Source organism: Monomorium pharaonis, chromosome 3, assembly GCF_013373865.1.
Source record: "Monomorium pharaonis isolate MP-MQ-018 chromosome 3, ASM1337386v2, whole genome shotgun sequence".
NCBI classification, from domain to species: Eukaryota; Metazoa; Arthropoda; class Insecta; order Hymenoptera; family Formicidae; genus Monomorium; species Monomorium pharaonis.
The window spans coordinates 9,999,362-10,019,422 of NC_050469.1; the positions used below are offsets into that span (position 1 = coordinate 9,999,362).

At 39.8% G+C, this 20,061-nt stretch overlaps 1 protein-coding gene across 11 annotated transcripts in view; it reads right to left on the reverse strand.

The window, feature by feature from the left end:
- LOC105838488 (homeobox protein 5) overlaps positions 1-20,061 on the reverse strand; it is a 289,536-nt gene that overhangs the window by 50,536 nt on the left and 218,939 nt on the right. For all 11 annotated transcript variants that reach the window (XM_036284302.1, XM_036284303.1, XM_036284301.1 and 8 more), the window contains one exon: positions 16,048-16,094. In XM_036284302.1, the coding sequence (XP_036140195.1) occupies positions 16,048-16,094 (47 nt within the window). The remainder of the gene's footprint in view (positions 1-16,047; positions 16,095-20,061) is intronic.

Below are 20,061 nucleotides of genomic sequence, written 5' to 3' on the forward strand. Positions count from 1 at the left end.
ATTTCCATTATTATTTTTCTTGCTTAAAAATCTCACTATCTAAATTTTAATTACTATGTAATAGTTGTAATTATATGTATGATTATACAATCTTAATACCTATCCTTATTGTATAAGAAATTAATATTAATAACACATAAATATCATTTAAAGGTAAAATACTTGACAAAATACAATAAGAGCTAAAATGTTCCAAATATTTGCATAGGTCTACTTGTCAGTTTCAATCAATAATAGTAATAAATTTTTCCTTTCAAAAGCAAGAAGAAAAACTTCTGAAATAAGCTGTTCTTTTATCATCTAAAAGTGGTCTGTACTTCTGCCAGCAAGAAAGCTCTCTGAAGAGAGAAAGAAAGAAGAGAAAGAGATGCTGAATAGTTACAAGAACGAACGGTGAGGGAATTCGCGGAAAGAAATCTTAATTAACGAGCATTGTTCCAGTCGCGAAAAGTCGCTGAAGTATCAGCTACCAGAATCAAGCGTGGTTTTCGGCGTGGCGCGCAGCCGGGGATGATCATTTCAGACTGAGGGAATGAGGAGAGGAAAAACGCGCGGCTTTTCCCGAGGACGATGGGCGCCACCGGTGGTGGTGCGCGCAAGGGCACACAAAGCCCTTGACGGATGGGTAGCCACCGGGCTGCGGCGTAACCCCCACGATTACGAGTGACCACCTGTTGAAGGTCCTATACGCACCTGAATACGCACACACGACTCGTCCTCCCCGCACCATGGACACAAACGGCATTTCCATCCGTGGCGGTAGAAGAAACGGTCCGTAATAATATGCGTCAACTTCCGAATATAAACTACCGGAAACAATTGCCGAAAACCCAGCGGATCTACGTAGAACAATAACGTTGCGCGAATAATAAATTTATTCAAGAAGAGAGACAAAGCGAAGGGCAAAATTAAATAATTTAGCTAAATTGTATTATATATGCGTAAATATAAAATCATAATTTTTATCTAAATTTAAATATAATACGACAAATAGAAAAAGTTTCACATGGATATTTTTTTCTGCGTCCTTAGAATAAGAAAAGTGAAGCCTTATTAAACAAAATAATAGAGTTGCTTATACATAAACGACATAATTTTAAACATTTTATTTTTCCCGAATGCATAATTAATCAAACTCATTAAATATCTTTGTACAGTTAGAAACCTTTGTTTTAACAAATTGCATATTGTGAGAGACTTGCGTGTGTGCATATATATATAATTTTTATTACATTTTTCCTCAGACTAAATAAACAAATCCATTTGACGAGTAACGATACTTGATTGTGCCTGTGTATCTGTTACCGTGAATCAGGTTCATCGAAACAATCGTTATGCTGACACGACGTTGAGAGCTCGGATGCAGCTCTGAACACGGAAAAGTGCTTCGGCGTTTTTGCATGGTCGAGCGCTCGTCAATCCAGAGATCGAGAGCATGCACGCGCGCGCCCAATGTGTGTATATGTATGTTTGTGTGTGTGTATTTTTTTTATTCTTGGTCTCTCCCTGGACTCAGCCCCTCCCTCTCGCCCCCGCTTCAGTCACGGCCGTAGAACGCGACGAGAACGCTTTATTTCCACCCCCGTCGCGATCGTTCCATTTGTTTCGCAGCCGGCATTGCATGCCTCGCGGCGACGAGCTTTCTCTTTCCACCTTCTCTATTTATCTGCCTCCTACCGCCTCTCTTTTTCTCCCTGCCTGCCTCTCTATCACCCTTGCTCTTCATGGCAGATCCGAGTGGTGGACGAATCGACTCGACGTTATCTCGACATATCCGCGAATACACGTTTAATGCGCGACGCCGACGTATTTATTCACCGGCGTACTTTCCCCATTTTGACGAATAACGCGCTATATCGCACACTACTAGTCTGAATGCCATGTTGTCCGCATGATTTTTCGCCAGCAACAGAGAGACGATTTCGTTTTCTCGAGAAAAAATTTTACGCGGATAAAGGTCAATTAAAAGTTTAGAAGGTTTAGAATGACGAATAAATATTAATCGTTTGTGATTTTTTATAACGTTTTATAAGATCTAATAATAACAAATGTAAAAATACAGTTTCGCAAGTTTTACTGGATATATAACTTGTATTAAAAATGTTATTTTTCTTAATATATGTATATACATACATAATTAGCGCGATTAAAATAAAGTTCAACAAGTAATAAATCCATTCCACTTCATGGATGTTGTTTCCGTGTCCTCAAAATGAGAAAAGCAGAGCTTCTTATTAAACAAAATATTATATGTAAAATGCAATTTTTTATTTTAAAAATTTTGTTTTTCTCCAATACAACAATTTTGATTAATTAATCAAACTCATTACGTATCTTTTTTAATAAATGTGTCATTGTTGAGAGAAAGAGAGAATCATATATATAGAAAAGATTTCAATAAAATATAAAATCAAGTCGATAGTATATTTAAGAGGAAATTGTTTAAATTTTAAACAAGACGCGAAACTAAGAAAGATCGAAATACGGAGTTCTCTTAGCAGATGCTTATTAGTAATCCAACATCGTGCCGTCCATTACGCATTCCGATTTCACGTTAACCCCCTCAAAGTTGTCCCAAGCCCTTCAGCCTCGTCTTATAGGTTTCTCAATAATCCATCGTCATCGCGTTGAACCACCTTGTCAACATAGAAGTTTCAGCAACGCATTTCATGCTTATTCTGCGATTATTCTGCGACTGTTCAGTGAAAATTTCACAATTGGGCACATTGAAATTTTTGTACTTTCATAATAAAGAAATAAACAAATATTTTTAAATAATAAGTAAATATTTTTTTACAATATAAAGAATTTTTCATCGTTACCCAATAAAAACTGAACTAAGTTTAGCAGTGGCAATCACTGCCAACAAGAAATAGCCACGACGAGCGGCAATCTATGGCAAAAGTAGTATAAGTGAAACGAGCGTTGGCCAGTCGAGCCTTTTCAACTTCTTTTTTTTTGGCGGTGAGAGCGCGGCTTAAAGTGGCGGCTCGCTAATGATAGTCCAACCCTTCGAGGACTTCGCGACCCGAACCCTCTCGAAGCCGGCCTGCATCTGATGGCACTTCAATCCGTTAATTGGTGTACAACTTTTTCGCTATCTCCCTTCACGTTCGTTCATCTCTCTTCTCTTACTTTCGAGGCGGAAAAAAAATTTATTAAATTAACCGCTGGCCGAGCGACGTCGTCCCGTAACTTTATTTCACACAGGACTCCACACAGTAATCTTCATGCCGCTTATGCGTTCGTCGTGGATATTTAACGTTTTACTCGAGTCACTGCCCGCTGCTTTCGACGTTCACGCTTGACGAAACTTTAAAACTCACTTAAACGCATGGTGAGTAATTTTTATGCCTTCTTGGACACTCGGAAAGCAAATTAGCGATTTATGATCAGGTAATAAGTCGTTCCGCTTTGCATATAAGAATCTTCGTACAAAATAATTTTTTAATTAATTCTATAATTCAATTAAAATAATATTTATATATTCATATCACTTCCAAAAACATTAATTAAGAATACATCGTGAGAAAAATAATAAATTATTTTTCGTATGGGATACTTATAGATATAAACATATAAAGTTTATAAAAAGTAATACTTGCAATAATCACATTTAATTAAAAAAATATATATATTTAAAATCACAAATAAAAAAAAGATAAAAACGAAATATAATTTGCCCGCAAATGATTGGAATCTTAACACCGAATTTGGACAGAAAAATCTAAATGTAATATATTAGTAGTTTTCATATTCAAGCTCTTTTCCAATTATCGATGCTATTGTGATATATTTAATGATTAATAAGTATTCCTTCAGTATGGTTCAAAACATTGTGAGAACATTATATATAGTTTAAATGTATTCTATCAAAGAGATGTGCAGCAGCTGAAGCACGATTTAGCATAATTACTTAGCAATTCTAACTGCAACGATCGACGAGAAAAGGGACAAGGCTTACACGGTTCCAAATGGCAGAAGATAAAAAAAAGAAAAACGGAAGAGAGATCACCGTCGGTATTCAAATCGATTACACGAGAGCCAATGTAAAAATTATGCAAATGTCGTTTACAAGTGAATGGGACCCTCGCGACGAGCGAGGTTACAATTAGGCAGGAGCCAATTCAATATCGAGGGCCATTCGAGGGAATATTCAACGGGATGGTATTAAATGCCGACTGACTCGTTTCTATAAGAACAGATCGGCGTTATCGTTAGAACCGCACCGGCATTGCGTGTGACAGATGCGGGAGCGGCAAAAAGTCAAAGAGAATCAGAAGGAAGTAAAAGATACAATTTGTGCTTGTGCACGTCATATGTTAGCATGCAAAAGATGCAATGTTGCATGCTAACATATGATTTTATCAAGATTCTCTCGTGTCTTAAAAAGTTTAATATTTATACTATCAATTAATTAAATAACACACAATATAATTATTTTTAAGACTGCAAAATGCAATAATTAGACATTGTGCTAATCTGTACAAATTATATATTATCACAATATAATCATACAATAATCTAGCTAAAAAAACTATATAAATATAATAATAATATTTAAATTGCGTTATTATGTTAATTCAAAGTTTATTCACCCTTAAAGAGTTTATTTTACCCTTAAAAAGAGTATCCATTAGAGTAATGTCTTTTCGCGGAACTCCAAGAAAATTTATCTTTTATAACATGCACATATGTATATCAGTCAAAATAAAATACATTAATATAATTTATGGTGGTCGAATCAAAAGTCAAATGGAAATATTTCTACGTTAAACCCGCTTTAGTAGGTTACAACCACGAGTACATCCCTTGAAGAGACCCTCCATGCTTAAAGCATCGATGGAATTACCGGCGGGTGATGAGTTTAGCGGAAGGGATAGATGAGATGAGAGAGGTCTCTCCTCTCTTCATCCCCCTTCATCCCTTTCGCAATCCGTACTGAGGCATTCTAGGCTTCGGTGGGAAACGATGAGCTCCTCCGCCAGCGCAGACTTCGTTCGGCTGACGCTCGTTCGATCGTTTTAATTATAAAGATATCCCTGCACTTGAGATCATAGAGCGTAATCCGAAAATGGGACTTGATTGCCATTTTGAAAAACGTAACATTTGCATACAAAAAATAATCCTCACGAAGAAACCGTTCGCACGCCACCGTTGGCTCACGATTGGATTAATCGAAATAGAGGTTGTTGTAACAAAGGACGCGGGTACGTTTAAGAAGCCGAAGGATTCGGCGGATTATGGATTTCTCGTGCCCGCCTTCATCTACATATGTTCTCGTCAGCTGCGCTTTGTTTCCCGAATAAGAGCTCATCACGGATGCAAAACCGTCCATTCATATTCAAAATTTTATATCTCGACCGCAGAGGGGCTAATTTATTCGGCTTCGATCCCACCCGCGACAAATCCAGCGCACCCTCCTCGCTCTTACTTTGCCTCCCCCAAACGCACGACCATTAATAATCTTGCCATTTCCTTGCGCTTTAATTTTTTTTTTCTTATTAGACTTCTAATCGAAAAGAAACCCCCAAAAAAAAACTGGCGACGAATAACACCGGTGTTACACAAACGATGAGTCTGTCAAGGAAAACGCGGAAGGATTTGAATTTCTAAATACGCGGAAACACTCTTTCGTTCGTTCCGTCGGTGTTCGAGCGAGCTCCGGGGTTGCAACAGCCACCGGCGCTGCCGCAGCCGGTATCTCGTCCTGCGCTCGCTCTGTCTTCCGTCGAAGAGATAATCATATTAGCCGGGCTATAACTTGTCTATGCATAAGTATAATACCGTGGCGCCGTAGTCGCAGGATCCTGGCCAGGGTACCGCGTATATTTTACGCGCTCTGCTCGGCCGCGCTCGTTCGCGTGCGCGCGCGCGTGCACCCTCAGGACCCTCCGCCAGACCCGAGAGAACTCCGACCGGCTGCCGTTGCCGCTGGCTGCCGCTGCCGAGAGAGAAGGCGCGAGAGATACTGTGGGGGTTTAGGTGCGCAACGTACAACGTTAATCAGCCTAATTGAATTAAGCACGCGCGACTGTTGTAATTATGACTATTTATAATGATCCCGCCCGCGCGCTCCGCGATTCGCCCCTCCGCGCGTGGAATATTAGTTTACGCCGCGAACGCGTCGCGCTTAATGCCCGACGTCGTCGCCCGAGCTTGTTAACGGGAAAGCGACCGAGCACACGGCGATACACGGAGTTTCGAACAATCGTCTAAAGTGGAAAGATAAGCCGTTGGCGTCGCGGCAACCGAAACAGCGGCGGCGCTATGGAAGGTTAACGATAGTTTCTCGTTGCCAGAAATAGACTAGGCACAAATAGACAGGAAAATTAAATCGTAAACAAATTACACTAAGCGTCCTGTAATATAATAAGATGGATGCGCGTTAATTTCATATTTTAACATTAAAACAATCAATAATTCTTATTTTTTAGCACGGAAGGAGAAAAAAATCGTTTTACGTTGCACGTTATTTCATATCTTTTGTTTCTATACCATGAAATCGATAAGCTCGATTTTAAGTTATGCTTAGCTAAAATTATACCGCAAAGATACGTCATATTTTCAATTTCAATGTCGCATAAAAAAAAGAGAAAACTGCCTACAAAAACGTTGGTAGCAAACGAGACGTCCTACTTATCTAATCCGTTCTCTTTATCGTCGTAAAGAGGCAGTCTGTAAACGTACCGTGATAATGAAAACGGGTGTTAGCCAGGATTTCCGGGTGGCTCGCTCTCTTCGCGCCTTCCTCCCGGACTCTCTCTCTCTCTCTCTTTCTCTCTTTTCGTTCCCTCCTGCATCTCCCTCTCGCGCATATCCACGCCTGGGCACGCATCAGAAGTCGTACTTCATTAAGTCGGCAACACTTCTTCCAGCGACGTTACTCATCCCTTTGGGATGGGCGCCGCGAGGAGGCGAGATCGAAAGGGAATAAGATTAATTGCATTCCGCGCAGACGAGAGGAGGCGTATTTTAAGGCAAACCGCCAATGCTCGCTCGTGGAAACGGCGACGGGGCCGAACGAGTGGCGAGGGCGAGACGAAGGGCGCGATGAGGAGAACGACAATACCTCGGGTGGAAAGACGGGGACGAAGTCGCGAGAGGAGCGAGATTCCTGCCACTGATGGGGGTGAGGAGCGAGCCGACGAGCGTGACTGAAAAGAGGACCGAGAAGGAGAAGACAGCGCCCAAGGCCTTGTTGTATTTATCATATAATTACCATAATAGAGCTCCGCGCCGCACTCCGCCACTGCCGACCAATCCTACCCGCGCTCCCCGCGTTTCTCTCCAGGCCACAACCGCAAATTGGAAACTCTCGAATACATTTTCCCTTCGTCGCTCACTCGCTCGCTCGTTCGCTCGAAATTGTTCGCCGTAGGACGTCGGCCGTCGAGTCGGAAGGATGCTAACGACAGCAGCACGAATACGCAGTCATGGAACGTCTGCTCGGCTCGAGGATGATCGACGTATGGTCATTAGATACAATTTGTCTGCGTAGCTGCACTCTGTCTGACACTAGTCGTCGGAGTAATTATGGCTCGACTTAATCAATAATTGCACGCCGTTCTCTGTTTGGGCCTTTCTACTGAGACTCCAGCTGCATACGATTATTTGCCAGAAATTCAGAACGCGTCGCGTCGATGTATAATACACTTTATACCTTAGTATTTTAAATTATTGAATAAATTCAATTACTTGATTTCAATAATCCATTATTTACATCAGCAAACTTCATTAAATACATGTACTGTCGCACTATTCAATTGATTGTGTTTGACAATTTAAATGACACGCGTATGTATAAATTGAAAAATTCACTCTTGTAAGAAATGGGATATAAATTTTGAATCTAGAAAAATGTAAATCATCTATGTTCATTTAATTCTTTCTTAAATTCTCCATTTATACGTTAATTTTGCCACAAGTCTACAAATTAGCACTAAAATTTTCTGCAAAATTCTCATTATGAAGAAATATCTGAATTTTTTCAGAGAATCTACCATTATTTTTTCTCTTTAAAGTAAAATCTAAAATAGATAAGGGCAAGAAAGAGAAGAAATAGTATCACAAAGTGAATGCTTGAAGGTGAGTTCTTTAGTTTCTTCGCTAACCGCGAATCATCCCCGCCGACATCACCTTTTGAATCTCCTAGCCCCCTTTCCTGGTCACCCGATGTGCAACCCAGCGGAAAGATATTGCAGCTAAACACTCGGTTCTTTGATGCCGCCCTAGTCCGGGATCTCTATCCCCGGGTACGTTGGCGGATAATTAACGTTAAAGGTTAATCCCGCAGAGAAAGACGACAGGATAAGAACGGGCTGACAGCAGCTCCTCGGCTGCCGTTCCTCTGGCAGATATAATTTGATTGGAACCTCGAAAATGGTATGCTGAAATTAAGTCCTTGGATTCAAACATATCCCGTGAAACGCGGTGATGATCCAGAATACATTCGTCGATTTTATATTAGATATTTAATGCAACAACGTAGATAAAAATAAAAGAACATAGTCAAAATATCTATTATATCAAAATGAAAATTGAGAGAAAATCGTAAGTATAAAATCTCACCAAAAAACTGTATAACGATATGTCAAAAATATAATCTCAGATAAATTTTTTTACTCTTAAACTCTCTACATTTTATCTGTAAAAATATAATGTAAAAAATATATTTATATTTAAAGATTATATGTAGGTATATTAGAAATATAGACTAATCTTTTTGTCTCTCTAATTTTAAAATATTTCCAGTCTCTAAGACAATTTAATTTGAATTTTTTTTTTTATTATGATTCAAAAACATTTTTACATTTTTTATTTCATAATTTATTATATTTTTTCATCTTTTGATTAAAAACATGAAAAATTTTTAACGCAAAATTACAAATAAACAATTAAATTATTTATCCTAAAAATGCATTTAAAAATAATACATAATGTATATAAATATGAAATAAGTACGTCAAGTACGGCGTTTATCACATTCATTTTAAGTAGCAAGTGTGTCGATAAGCAGCGGAGACAAGTGTCGCGCAGGACGCGTAAAAACGTCTAAATTGCGCGTAAATAATTATATTTGCATATTCATCGAAAGGTAAATATTTAATGCCCACGGAGCATAAAGGGGCAGCGTGAAGTGTAACGTATACGTGAAAAGAGAGACCGGTGAGTTTCTGGAGGGGAAGAGGAGGAAGAGGTTGGTGGAGGAGGAGAAGGAAGAGGCAGGAAGAGGGTTGGACGCTGGCGAAGGGTTGGCCAGCCGTGTACGCGCGGCCGCCGCCACGAGCTGACGGAAAAGGGGTTGAATGTACATCGCGGCTCGACGGAAATTTTAGCTTAATTTTACTTAACTACACTGGACTGCCCGTGGGCGCCCGGCTGCAGGGACAAGTGTTATTTTTGTAATTCCGAGCGGCGCTAATGGGAGACCTCGGCTTAACTCCGACCGACCGCCAACAAAAGAGGGGTGTTTACCACGCGCAATGAGTATACGGCCGCGCGGGGGTAGTAACCGACACCCCACCGCCTCCGCTTGTTACAAACGCGAAAAGAGCTCGACATTAGTTGACCGACGAACGAAACCGGAAACGTAGGTCAAAACATTCTTCACGGGAAACGCGAGCAGCGATCGTCTCTTCTGCAAAATATTATACCTCGAAATAAGCTCAAAATATAACGCATTTTATATAATTGCATAAACATAACAGTTTTTTATCTCGAATTTTTTAAAATAATTATTTAATGTTATATTTTATGTGTACAACATGCGATCAAACGTATATGTAAATAAAAACAAATAGGAAAAGCATATTGTAATTATATTTTCAAAATTGCTAGAGAATATATTATACCTCGAAGTAGATACCGTATACCTTATCAATTTAATATGATGAATGATATAAGAACCCTCTCTGTCTCTCTCTGTAACTGACGCGTTACTGTCAGGGCATTACCAACGGCGAAGATATCGAGAAGATGCGAAAGGGCGCTGATGAGATTCGAGGGAAAACTTGCAGGTATGAAGCGTAGAGCAAGTTACAGAAGCTGAGACGAAGCGTGTATCGAGCGTGAATATTACATCGATCAGGGTTTGACGATGCGGTACGAGGGTATGGGGAGGAGGAGAATCGAGGAAGCAAGGATGATGTCGCCTATTATCCCGTGGAACACCTGAGCCCCGTTCACCGTTACGTGGTGTACTGGTCCTGCCGTCCCCGTCGCGCGCGCGAGAAAGTGTATGAAAACGAGCACGCACTCTCCGTCACCGGCGTCGGCCAAATTGCACGACCTCCGCGTATTATCCGCCCCTAAATTATTCCCCGCTAACCACAAAAATAGCCCCCCCCCCCGTCTCCCGCAGACCCCCTCTCTCGCCCTTCTCCATCCCGCGTGACTCCCCTCTCGGTTTTCTCTCTGCGTCGTTACATTTTCTCGGTTAACGCGCCGCGCGGCTCATTGTTTTAACCGCATCGCGAGTATACCGAATCGTCATTAATAAAATATGTTAATGTGACGCCTTCTTCCTCCGCCGACATGCTCGTTGTAATTTGATGAATTGAGAATCAGATACTGGATAGATCCGAGAGAAATGTTAAGATTTTATTGGTCTGCTTAAGAACCAAAATAGAAATTTACATTAGATAAAATTATTATTATACTCACAAGATTAAAACAGATCCGATAAGTTTTAAAATTTGTGCGACTTTCATCTTTCGCAGGTTTAATTAGAAGCAAATGGAATAGTGATGATAGATATGATCTACGCGCTGGATAAGATCAGATTGCTATTATTGCCAGTTCGATAATTAGCAGTAGTAAAACGAATTATGAACGAACGGTATACACATCAATCATGGGCTCAACTTTTTCACGGATGCCTGACTACGTATATGCATATTAATGTATGTTTGGTTAGGAGAGCGTATCCCGGCCTGACATGATGGACGCTACCAGAGACGAAAGTTGAGAAGGTTGTAACGGCTTCTGGCACCGTATGTCGGATTTCCATTCGACGAGAGATGGATGGCCCGATCCATGGAACATTGATCACTATTAAATCGCATATACCGATGGAAACTTACTGTGTGACGTACCAGGACCATTTAATATATCGCAAATATGATTGCGTGTTTGAGCCTATCCGATTGTTTGTGAGAATACTTTCGTTACAGGTACAGCAATCGACTAATAAACGGGATATCAGCTCACGTCGCGAAATGTGAGTAGAAAGTTTGACAAGCTGCCACGGCATAACGCGTCGAAACGGCATTGTCCATTATTTACATGCGGACGCACACACCCAGGTGCCGCGCTCAAGAGTCCTTCGGAGTGGCAAAAGTTGCGAGTCCGCGGTAGCGACGGCGGCAGCCTGGCCATCAGGTCCGATTCGATAAAAGATGGATGATCCAACCGACGGCCGTATAGTCGATCGGTCTCCGAGCTGACGCCTCCGAAGATGAAATGCACCCTTGGCGACCCCAGAACCGACCCTAAGCCCCCCTACACCCCGTTTCTTTCCCCGCTCGCCACCCCCCCTTTCCCACCTCGCGCGATAGCACTTTGCCAACCGAAGGCATATTTACGAGAGAGGCGCGTGCCCCGCGTCGGAACGCACCACCGTCTCTTGGATATACGCGATTTGGCATACAAATTCCGTCATATGTAACCCGGAAAAATGTTTATTGATCCGACTAAGGGTTATTAGGTCCGGCTTCTAGTTGATCTGCTTGACGTAACCAGTCGCCTCACGTAGCTCTATGAAATTGGGTCCACCGAGTCGAGAGTACACACATAAGTCTTCTTTACAACCGATGCTCTATACTTTGCATTCCACGCGACGCGGCTTGGAATTCGTCCTTTGGAAAGTTGCAACGATAAAAAAAAAGTTATGTTACTGTAGCAATAAAAAACAAAACGATTTTACATAGAGATAGTCTTCGACGAGTGATTCAGGAATTATACATTTGATTTACAAATGTGTATTCTCTTTTCGTAATATGTGTGCTTGCAGAGTGAAAAATGACAAACACATAAGTCAAAATATGTCTATTTATACTGGACAAGATGCAATGCACGAGATTTTCGAGAGAAGCCTATTTTGCGGGACGCGAGAGAATTTATAGGAATAGTCGAAGGAATGGCAGGGTGAGAAAGGACGCGAGGCGAGAACGAAGGACCTCTGGTTTCCTCGCGGGGTTCCCGTACGACGGCGGCGGTCGTACGGCGGGGAACAGTAGTACATTATTTCTTGATGTCAAATAAAGCAATTAGCATGTGCCCTGACCAGGGTCCGCAGGTTCTAACCCGAGTAATCTCGCCGGGGTCCCCGGCGTGTGCGACATCTTCATCAGAGCAGGCAGACCCTCCTCTCTTCTCCTTTCTCCGCCACTTTCCGTCCCGTCGCCCCTCATGCCGGACGATGGCGCGATCACGTGACTACTCTGCACCCCCAGAGACAAGGGATGCTCGATGCTACAGAAGAGCGAGAGCACGGATCGACGAGAGGAAGATGGCGGCTCGGTGTAAGAGCGAGGGAGATTGGGGGAGGGGGAGAAAAATCAAGGGGGGAGAGGGGGCGAGAGAAGGTCGTGTCCACCGAGTGAAGGCGCTTCCAAGGGAAATTTCACAAAGGCTGACCCGCTGGTAATGAATGTTATATAACCCTTTTAATGCTTTAAGCCTCTTAGATTTTTCAGTGCGCTCTCGACGCGCGCACCTCCTTCGTTCCCATCCCTTCGCCTTTTCTCCTGCGAGGAGTGAGCCAGCGGAGGTAGTTCGCGGCCGAAGGGATGGATGAGGGAAGTCATGCCTCGGGGTAGGTAATTATGTGGCGGACGTAAATTAAGCTTGTTTAGATTGGGATTTTTATTAAGGTCTTTTATGAAAGAGAGTGCCGCCACTAAATGGCGTGCACGATATACACTCCAACACCGGTACTCCTTTAAACGCCGCCGGAAGAGAACCCGCAATACGTTTATTCCGTGACTAATGCTTACGACAATGAGATTTAAAAGTCAAATTTGTTAGAAATATCTATTTTTCACGCACAAAAAAATTTTTTTATAAATCAGTATTACCACGTATTATATTTAAAATTGAAAGTATTAACCTTAAATTATTAATGTTGTAAATTGTATTGAATTTTTTATAATGTAAAAAAAGTTAATTGTTTTTAAACTAATACAATCTTTTTATACACAAATATACATATACTAAATTTTACTAAAAATAATATATGCGCATGTAATATACACATATTATAATAATTTTTGTACTATTATTACAATCCTGTAAAGTAAAGAAAACAACAATTCGAGAGAAGCATATCGAACTTGTCCAATTTCCTCAAGACCATCCCCAAGGAAACAACGATCAGGAGATATATCTAATAGCAGCAGGACGTACGCACTGAGGAACACGGAACAAATAAGTAAGGATTAGTTTAATCGTGCTTTAGGAGTCGAACGTTACGGGTTTATGTCGCCATTCCCTTTTTCGGGGGAAAGAAAAAGCTATAGCTCGTATACGGCCGAATTTACGAACCAGCGATAGTACGTAAAGAGATTCGATTGATATATCAAAATATAAATTTCCGCTAAAAAACATTTTTCCTAATAAACATAATTACTATCTTTTTAGTAAGATCTGTTTAGTAAGATAAGTAATTCTAACTTTTAATCAATTTATGCAGTAGACCTACAATAATGTTCTACAATGTATTGACCTTTAAATATATTTAAATATCACCCCAACTTCAGATGCAGTTCGAAATGGTAGCGTATCAAAATATTTAAAAATATCCAACCATTAGATACTACTTACCGCTTTAATTTGTTTTACTCGCGTACATCGTGCGTAGGCATGTTAATCCAAACATGTCCGTAACGAGCATAGCGCTACGTCAAACAGCTAACTGCTTTCGCACGAAGGCACTGGGAGCGAACTTCGAGAAGCAGTTCGCAGGTACAGACGGTTAGCTATATCCAGTGTATATGTATACCTCCGAGCCGGTAAACGGGGAACGAAGTTCTCGGTGGAAGTTTAATTCAACTGGACGGGCAGCCGGGTGTAAACGCTGAATGATTTGTTGCAAATCGAAAGTACCCCCGCGAGCTCGAACTCGAACTTCAACTTCCTGTTCGTATGACTTACTTTATACAGTGTTGTATCGCGGCTACCGAATATCGAATGGCTATTGATATATTTTTACATTAATATTTTGCAAAATATTTTACAGAAGAAATTATATATGTGTCTCAAAAAATGAAAAAAAAATAAATAAATAGTTACTAATTTTCTTTACATGATACAATAACTTTTAATAATAATAAATGAGATTTATACTGATATGTGAATGACATAACTAGAAGAAGAAAATGCCATTTTCAATCACAGAGGATCTTTATGCTTCTTCTTCTATAATAATAACGCCAAAAATACTTTTGTTCTATTATAATTAAATTGACATTTGCAAAAAATTAAATAAAGTGCATTAAATGTAAATACGATAACTTTACTTTATATAAATACAATTCGCGTAATCAAAAATATACGTTTCACTTTGCATCTATTAATTTCTTGAGACTCTTTCTTCACCAGCTCTGCAGTATTGTAAAATAAAATAAGAAAACGTCACAGAAATTATTTAATTACTTAAAAATTATCACAAAAGTCTCACAATTTTTTTTAATAATAATTAATTAATTGAAAATAAAGGATGGTACACAACCATTATCACGTATTATATGAACATTTTTTCAAAGTGACGGTTGGCTGGTTAATCAATCCTATCGAACATTTAGATCCAGTGTTAATTTTGCCAGGTAGTTTTGCGAAGCTGGGCATGCTCGCTCGTTCTCTCGATTAGGCTTTGCCGTCATTAAAAGTTTATAAAGAACCCGAGGTACGAGATGGGCAACGATGTGTAGGGGGTGTAGTAGATGGGGGCGGCTTGGCAACCCCAGAACCAAAGCAGAGCAAAACTGTCACGACAGAGTAAAAGAGACAGAAACCTGAGAGTAGAAGAGATAGAGATAGAGAGAAAGAGAGAGAAAAAGAGAGAAAGAGAGGAAAAGAGAGAAGGATGAGAAGAGAAATTCTAAGCAAGTTTTCTCATGTGCGATGCATAATAAGGCAGACGGCGTATAAAGAACCTACAAATAAAGCACACACACACACACACACACACACTTATATATTACTCTTTCTTGATGCAATTTCTTTTTTGTGTAAAAAATATTCTCAAGAAATTTCATAACTGTACACAGTATCTTTATGAAAAGATCATTTTTGTTCTATTATAACTAGCTAAAAAATTATTTTTTATTAGAAATTCGCGAAGTTCATTTTATATTTGCCAATATTAAATAATTAATGTGGCCTAATAATCACTTTATCTTTTTTAATAATTATTGTTTCGGTTACATCATTTATTATCTCAATTATTTTAAAAATATATATCTCGATAAATAAAATTTTAAAAACACTGATTAAAGATTACTATACAAAAACGAGTAATTTTAATATTGAGATCTAAAAATTATTATATGCATTCAAATAATAATTATATTATTAAATTAAATATGAAAACATGATATACGCCTGTTGTAAAACGAAATGTATTTTGAGTAATTATTGCGTAATTCTTAGTATGTAGTAATATAAAACTTTCGCGTATAAGATTTTGTTGATCGGTAGGCATAGACGTTGGTAACTAAAGATACGAACACGCAATGTGATGCACGAAAACCAATTAAAGGTGTTAGATCGATCCTCCCTAGTAACTGACTTGCTAGGTTTCTTGATGAAAGCCTCAATCCTCATTTATGACGCTTTATACTTTTATCAGTATATAAAACAATATTAAATCATTTAATATCTTAAATAATATAAAATCTTAAATTTTAAATAATAAAAAAACTATCGACGACATTAATTACAATTAATGTAATTTATTGTAATTTTTATTTTTACTGTAATAGTAATTTTTTAATGTATTAAAGGTTATAAGAAATTATAAGCACTCTGAAATTATGTTAAACTTACCTTGTTCATGATTTGGCGGGGATATTCCCGCCTCGCTAGGGACGGCTCTGTAAGAGAAAAAACAAACAATCAATTACTTCCTTGAAATTGGTAAAATTACAAAATAATAAATGTTAAAACATTTTTACTAAATAGATATCATTAGCTGCATTATAATATTTGCAGTATAATTTATATACAATTAGTATATTTTTCTTCTAATAAGTAAAAAAACTGCATTGAAAAAAAGTTGTTAATTTGATTTAAACTAAATTTTTCAACTTAACTAAATTTTTTCAATTAAAATATTTATGTATTTCAGTCAAATATAAAACACTGAAATTGAGATTCAAGTATTTTATGTATTTAAGTTAAACGCATAAATACTTGAACTAAAGGAATTTAATCAAGTTAAAAATTTAATCAAATTAACAATATTTTTTCTCAATGTTAAAACATAAATTCATAATAATTTGCATAAATCACTCATTGCGCACGCAAACTGTGAATAATATAAAATATTTAGTAAATAATTTTTTAAATATAAATCTAATGCAAAACATTAAATAAAAATCAAGAGATTCTACGAAAAGTTAGGAAGATATCCATTCTTTCTATACTTCACATCCGTTCTTAACCTCATGCTCGCGCCTTATAACGCAAGCCAATGCACGTAGGATGGTCCTTGATCGCGCAGCCAAGTCCCAGCCCTTCCTCCCCTTTCCCTTCGACGGGTACCACCGAATTCCCATAATCTAATGAATGGCCTAACCCCAATATCCTCTCGGTTCAGCTTCACCGCCACCTACCCTCTATGTACTATCAAATATGTATCACGCATGTAAATATCCTTGCTACCCGTGTGTGCGTACTTCAAGTTCCTTAAAATTCTGCATCCACCAACCATAATTGATTATTTTAACGCAATCACAACTACCCTTATTCGTGGTACCTTCTCAAATTTTATTAAAATAAAAAAACAATTATATTATGCATCTATTAAAAGAATCGACAAAGTACAGCATCTGCAAATCCGTATTATAAAAGTCATGAATATTGATTTAGAATCTTATTCATGAAATTAAACTTCTACGGAGGCAAATAAAATTATATGCTGTCATAAAGCAGCGATTTCTATATGTGCGTAAGAAGTACGAATAGGGAGTCGCATCGGCTAATTGCGCGTTAAATAGGGGTGAAGTCAATGGTAAAATTCTTTCGTCCAGAAAATGGACCAGGCCGGCGGTAGTCGGCGTTGATCCCGCGCGGCAGGGTAAGGACGCGCAAATGTGTTTATCTCGGGGAATAATAAAAAGGGTGACCCGACGTTCGTGACGCCGGGCGATCGCAACGAAGTCGGAAATAATGTCTCGGACACGAGGTTCGTCTGCGGATTTGCCCCGGCCTCTACCGCCAACCATCCACCCACACTCCACCCCCTTTCGACCTCCTCCAACCTACCCTTATACGCGTGTCCGCCGCAGATTCAGACTCCTAATTAAGACGAGGGTGCGAGAGGGGTTTCAGGGGTTTCTGCCGGGTTCTCCCCTGAGGGGGCAGGGGATAGGTGGCGGGTGTATGGGTAGAAGGAGGGTTTTCCCGAGGTAAGGGGCACCCGTATCGTGCCGGAGGGGTAAGCCAAGGCAAAGGGGGTAAGGAATATTGATCACGGGACCACCACGGCAGCGAGGCAGGGACTGCCCGTACTCGCCCTCTGCTTTCATCCACCCACCCTCCTCCCGCCATCTAACTCCAGCTTTCTCTTGGATCTCTCTCTCTCTCTCTCTCTCTCTCTCTCTCTCTCTCTCTCTCTCTCTCTTTCTCGCTAACTGTCTCTCACCTTCTACCTTGTTCCCGACATCTTTCGCCGATCCTCTCACTCTGAAACGAGTATGGACCAGGCCAGACTAAACCACCAAACGCCAGATGCGTGAAATCAGTCGGTTAGAACCTGCCCCGCAGCCTTTGCAAATTATTGACGCTGAAACCGCGAGGCAGATGATGCCTGCGCGCTGTTTCGTAGTGGACTTTGAATGAAGAGAACCGGTAAGCTCAACGCTCGCGAAGAAAAGCAAAGTAAAAGCTTCTGAGAAAAGAAACTTCCTTACATAAACTTATCGGATGTAATTAGTCCATTCGATCAAACAGCATATCGTGTAGTCTTGTTAAGATAAAATATTTTAGATATAAAAATATGTAAATATTAACACACATTATTATAAATTTGTAAAATATACGATTATCTTGAATTCTCTTACCATTTAATGAAACATTTCGGTAACTTTGTGAAAACGCCTTCACATCGTGACAAGGTTTACGAAAGTCGCAATAAGACATAGCCCTCCTGAAGGGAATTTCTGACGCTGGAAATCCGAGTAGCCTGACGAACTTTGACGCACACGCTCGGCCGAACAAGATCTACGCTCTAGACGTGTGCAGCGTTCTCACGAGTTTTCGAGAGAGATCCTCTCGAATAGCGTGGAGAAGGAGTGACTGACTTGGCTCGTTTCAAAGACAGGGACAGAAAACGGGGGTGAACAGGGGGACGAATGGGTGGGCTCGAGTTTACACGACGTAGCGACTCGTCTTTCTACCCGTCGCCTTGCCTTAATTAAATCTCTAGACCCTTCCTGAAGAACCCGCGGACCTGGCGGGAAACTAGAAGAACCGCCTTCCTTTCGCGCTCTACAATTCACTGCGGTAACACGTCGTCTTCCATTGGTCCTCTGTCACATGTCACTCTAAGGAATGTAGTGACCGCAATATATACAGAATTTTTATCAATTTTAGCTTAATTTATTATATAAAAATTTCTAATTTTTCACAAATTATTTTATTTTATTTTCTATAGAAAATTTTCTTACACCAAAAATATTGCTACTAAAATAAATAAACATTGCTGCCACAATTTTTTAATTTTTACCGAGAAAATAATTCTAATTCTAAGAAATTGAAAGAAAAATGTGACATATCTTTTATTTTAGAGTCTTTCTGAATTTATTTTCTAAAATAATTATTTAAAAATATATCATTTTATATATAAAATATACATATAATTTCTGTTTCAATTAGAATATAAAAAAGTTGCATAATAATTCGTTAAATTTTAATTCGATAGCATAAACGTTTCCAAGGAACTAGTTCAATCAATACAACCATGTTTTTGGCAGACAAATTGTTTTCATTCTGAAAAATACTTAACATTGATAAAAGCCACCCGCACGAACGGCAAATTTCTACAACCTCTACAACACATTTTCTCGTATACTCCACCGCCATACCGGTGGCTTCAGATACCGTTATTTGGCGTTGTAACGAACGTCAAGGGCGACCTCGACGAGACCGGAAGAGACCTCATTGTCCAGAGGCGGGGGCGCCGATAGAGAGGGTGCGCAGCAGCGGCAGGCAGCCAACTCAAACTTTGATATGGTTTCCTAAATAACCAAGGCGACCGATACCGCAGCACGATAGTCCTCCTTCCTCCGCCACCCCCCACCTGCCACCCGTTCGCCGCCTAGACCGATCTGCGGTGGTCCGGAGAGGGTACTGTAACTACCGCCGAAGCATATTGAAACCCTCGCACCAACGGTGACCCGACTCGCCACCCCGGGCAACCCCCACCACAGCCAATCCGCGACCCGCCGTTCAGAACCGATACAGAGACTGCCGTCTGTGCAAAACTTGCGGCATGAGTGCGTTTGTCATTTCATAGGTAAACGTTGCCAACTCATGGCACCAGGCAGTAATGCCCAACATTTTCATAATGTCGACAGGTAGCGATTAATTTGGGTACAGAGTGACAGGTAATCTGCAGGAGGACCGCAAAGATGGAAAAAGGAATGAAGCTTACAACACCGATGATTCAATCGCAGTTAGGTTCTCTCAGCAGACAGAATCAGAAACCATTAGGAGCAATTTATATTTAATTAAAATAAATTATAAATTATCGAATATCATGTAGCAACGATATGAAAAGCATAAAGAAAAATAAAATTAAATATTACTGATTTCTAACTTTTTTATGCATGGATAAAA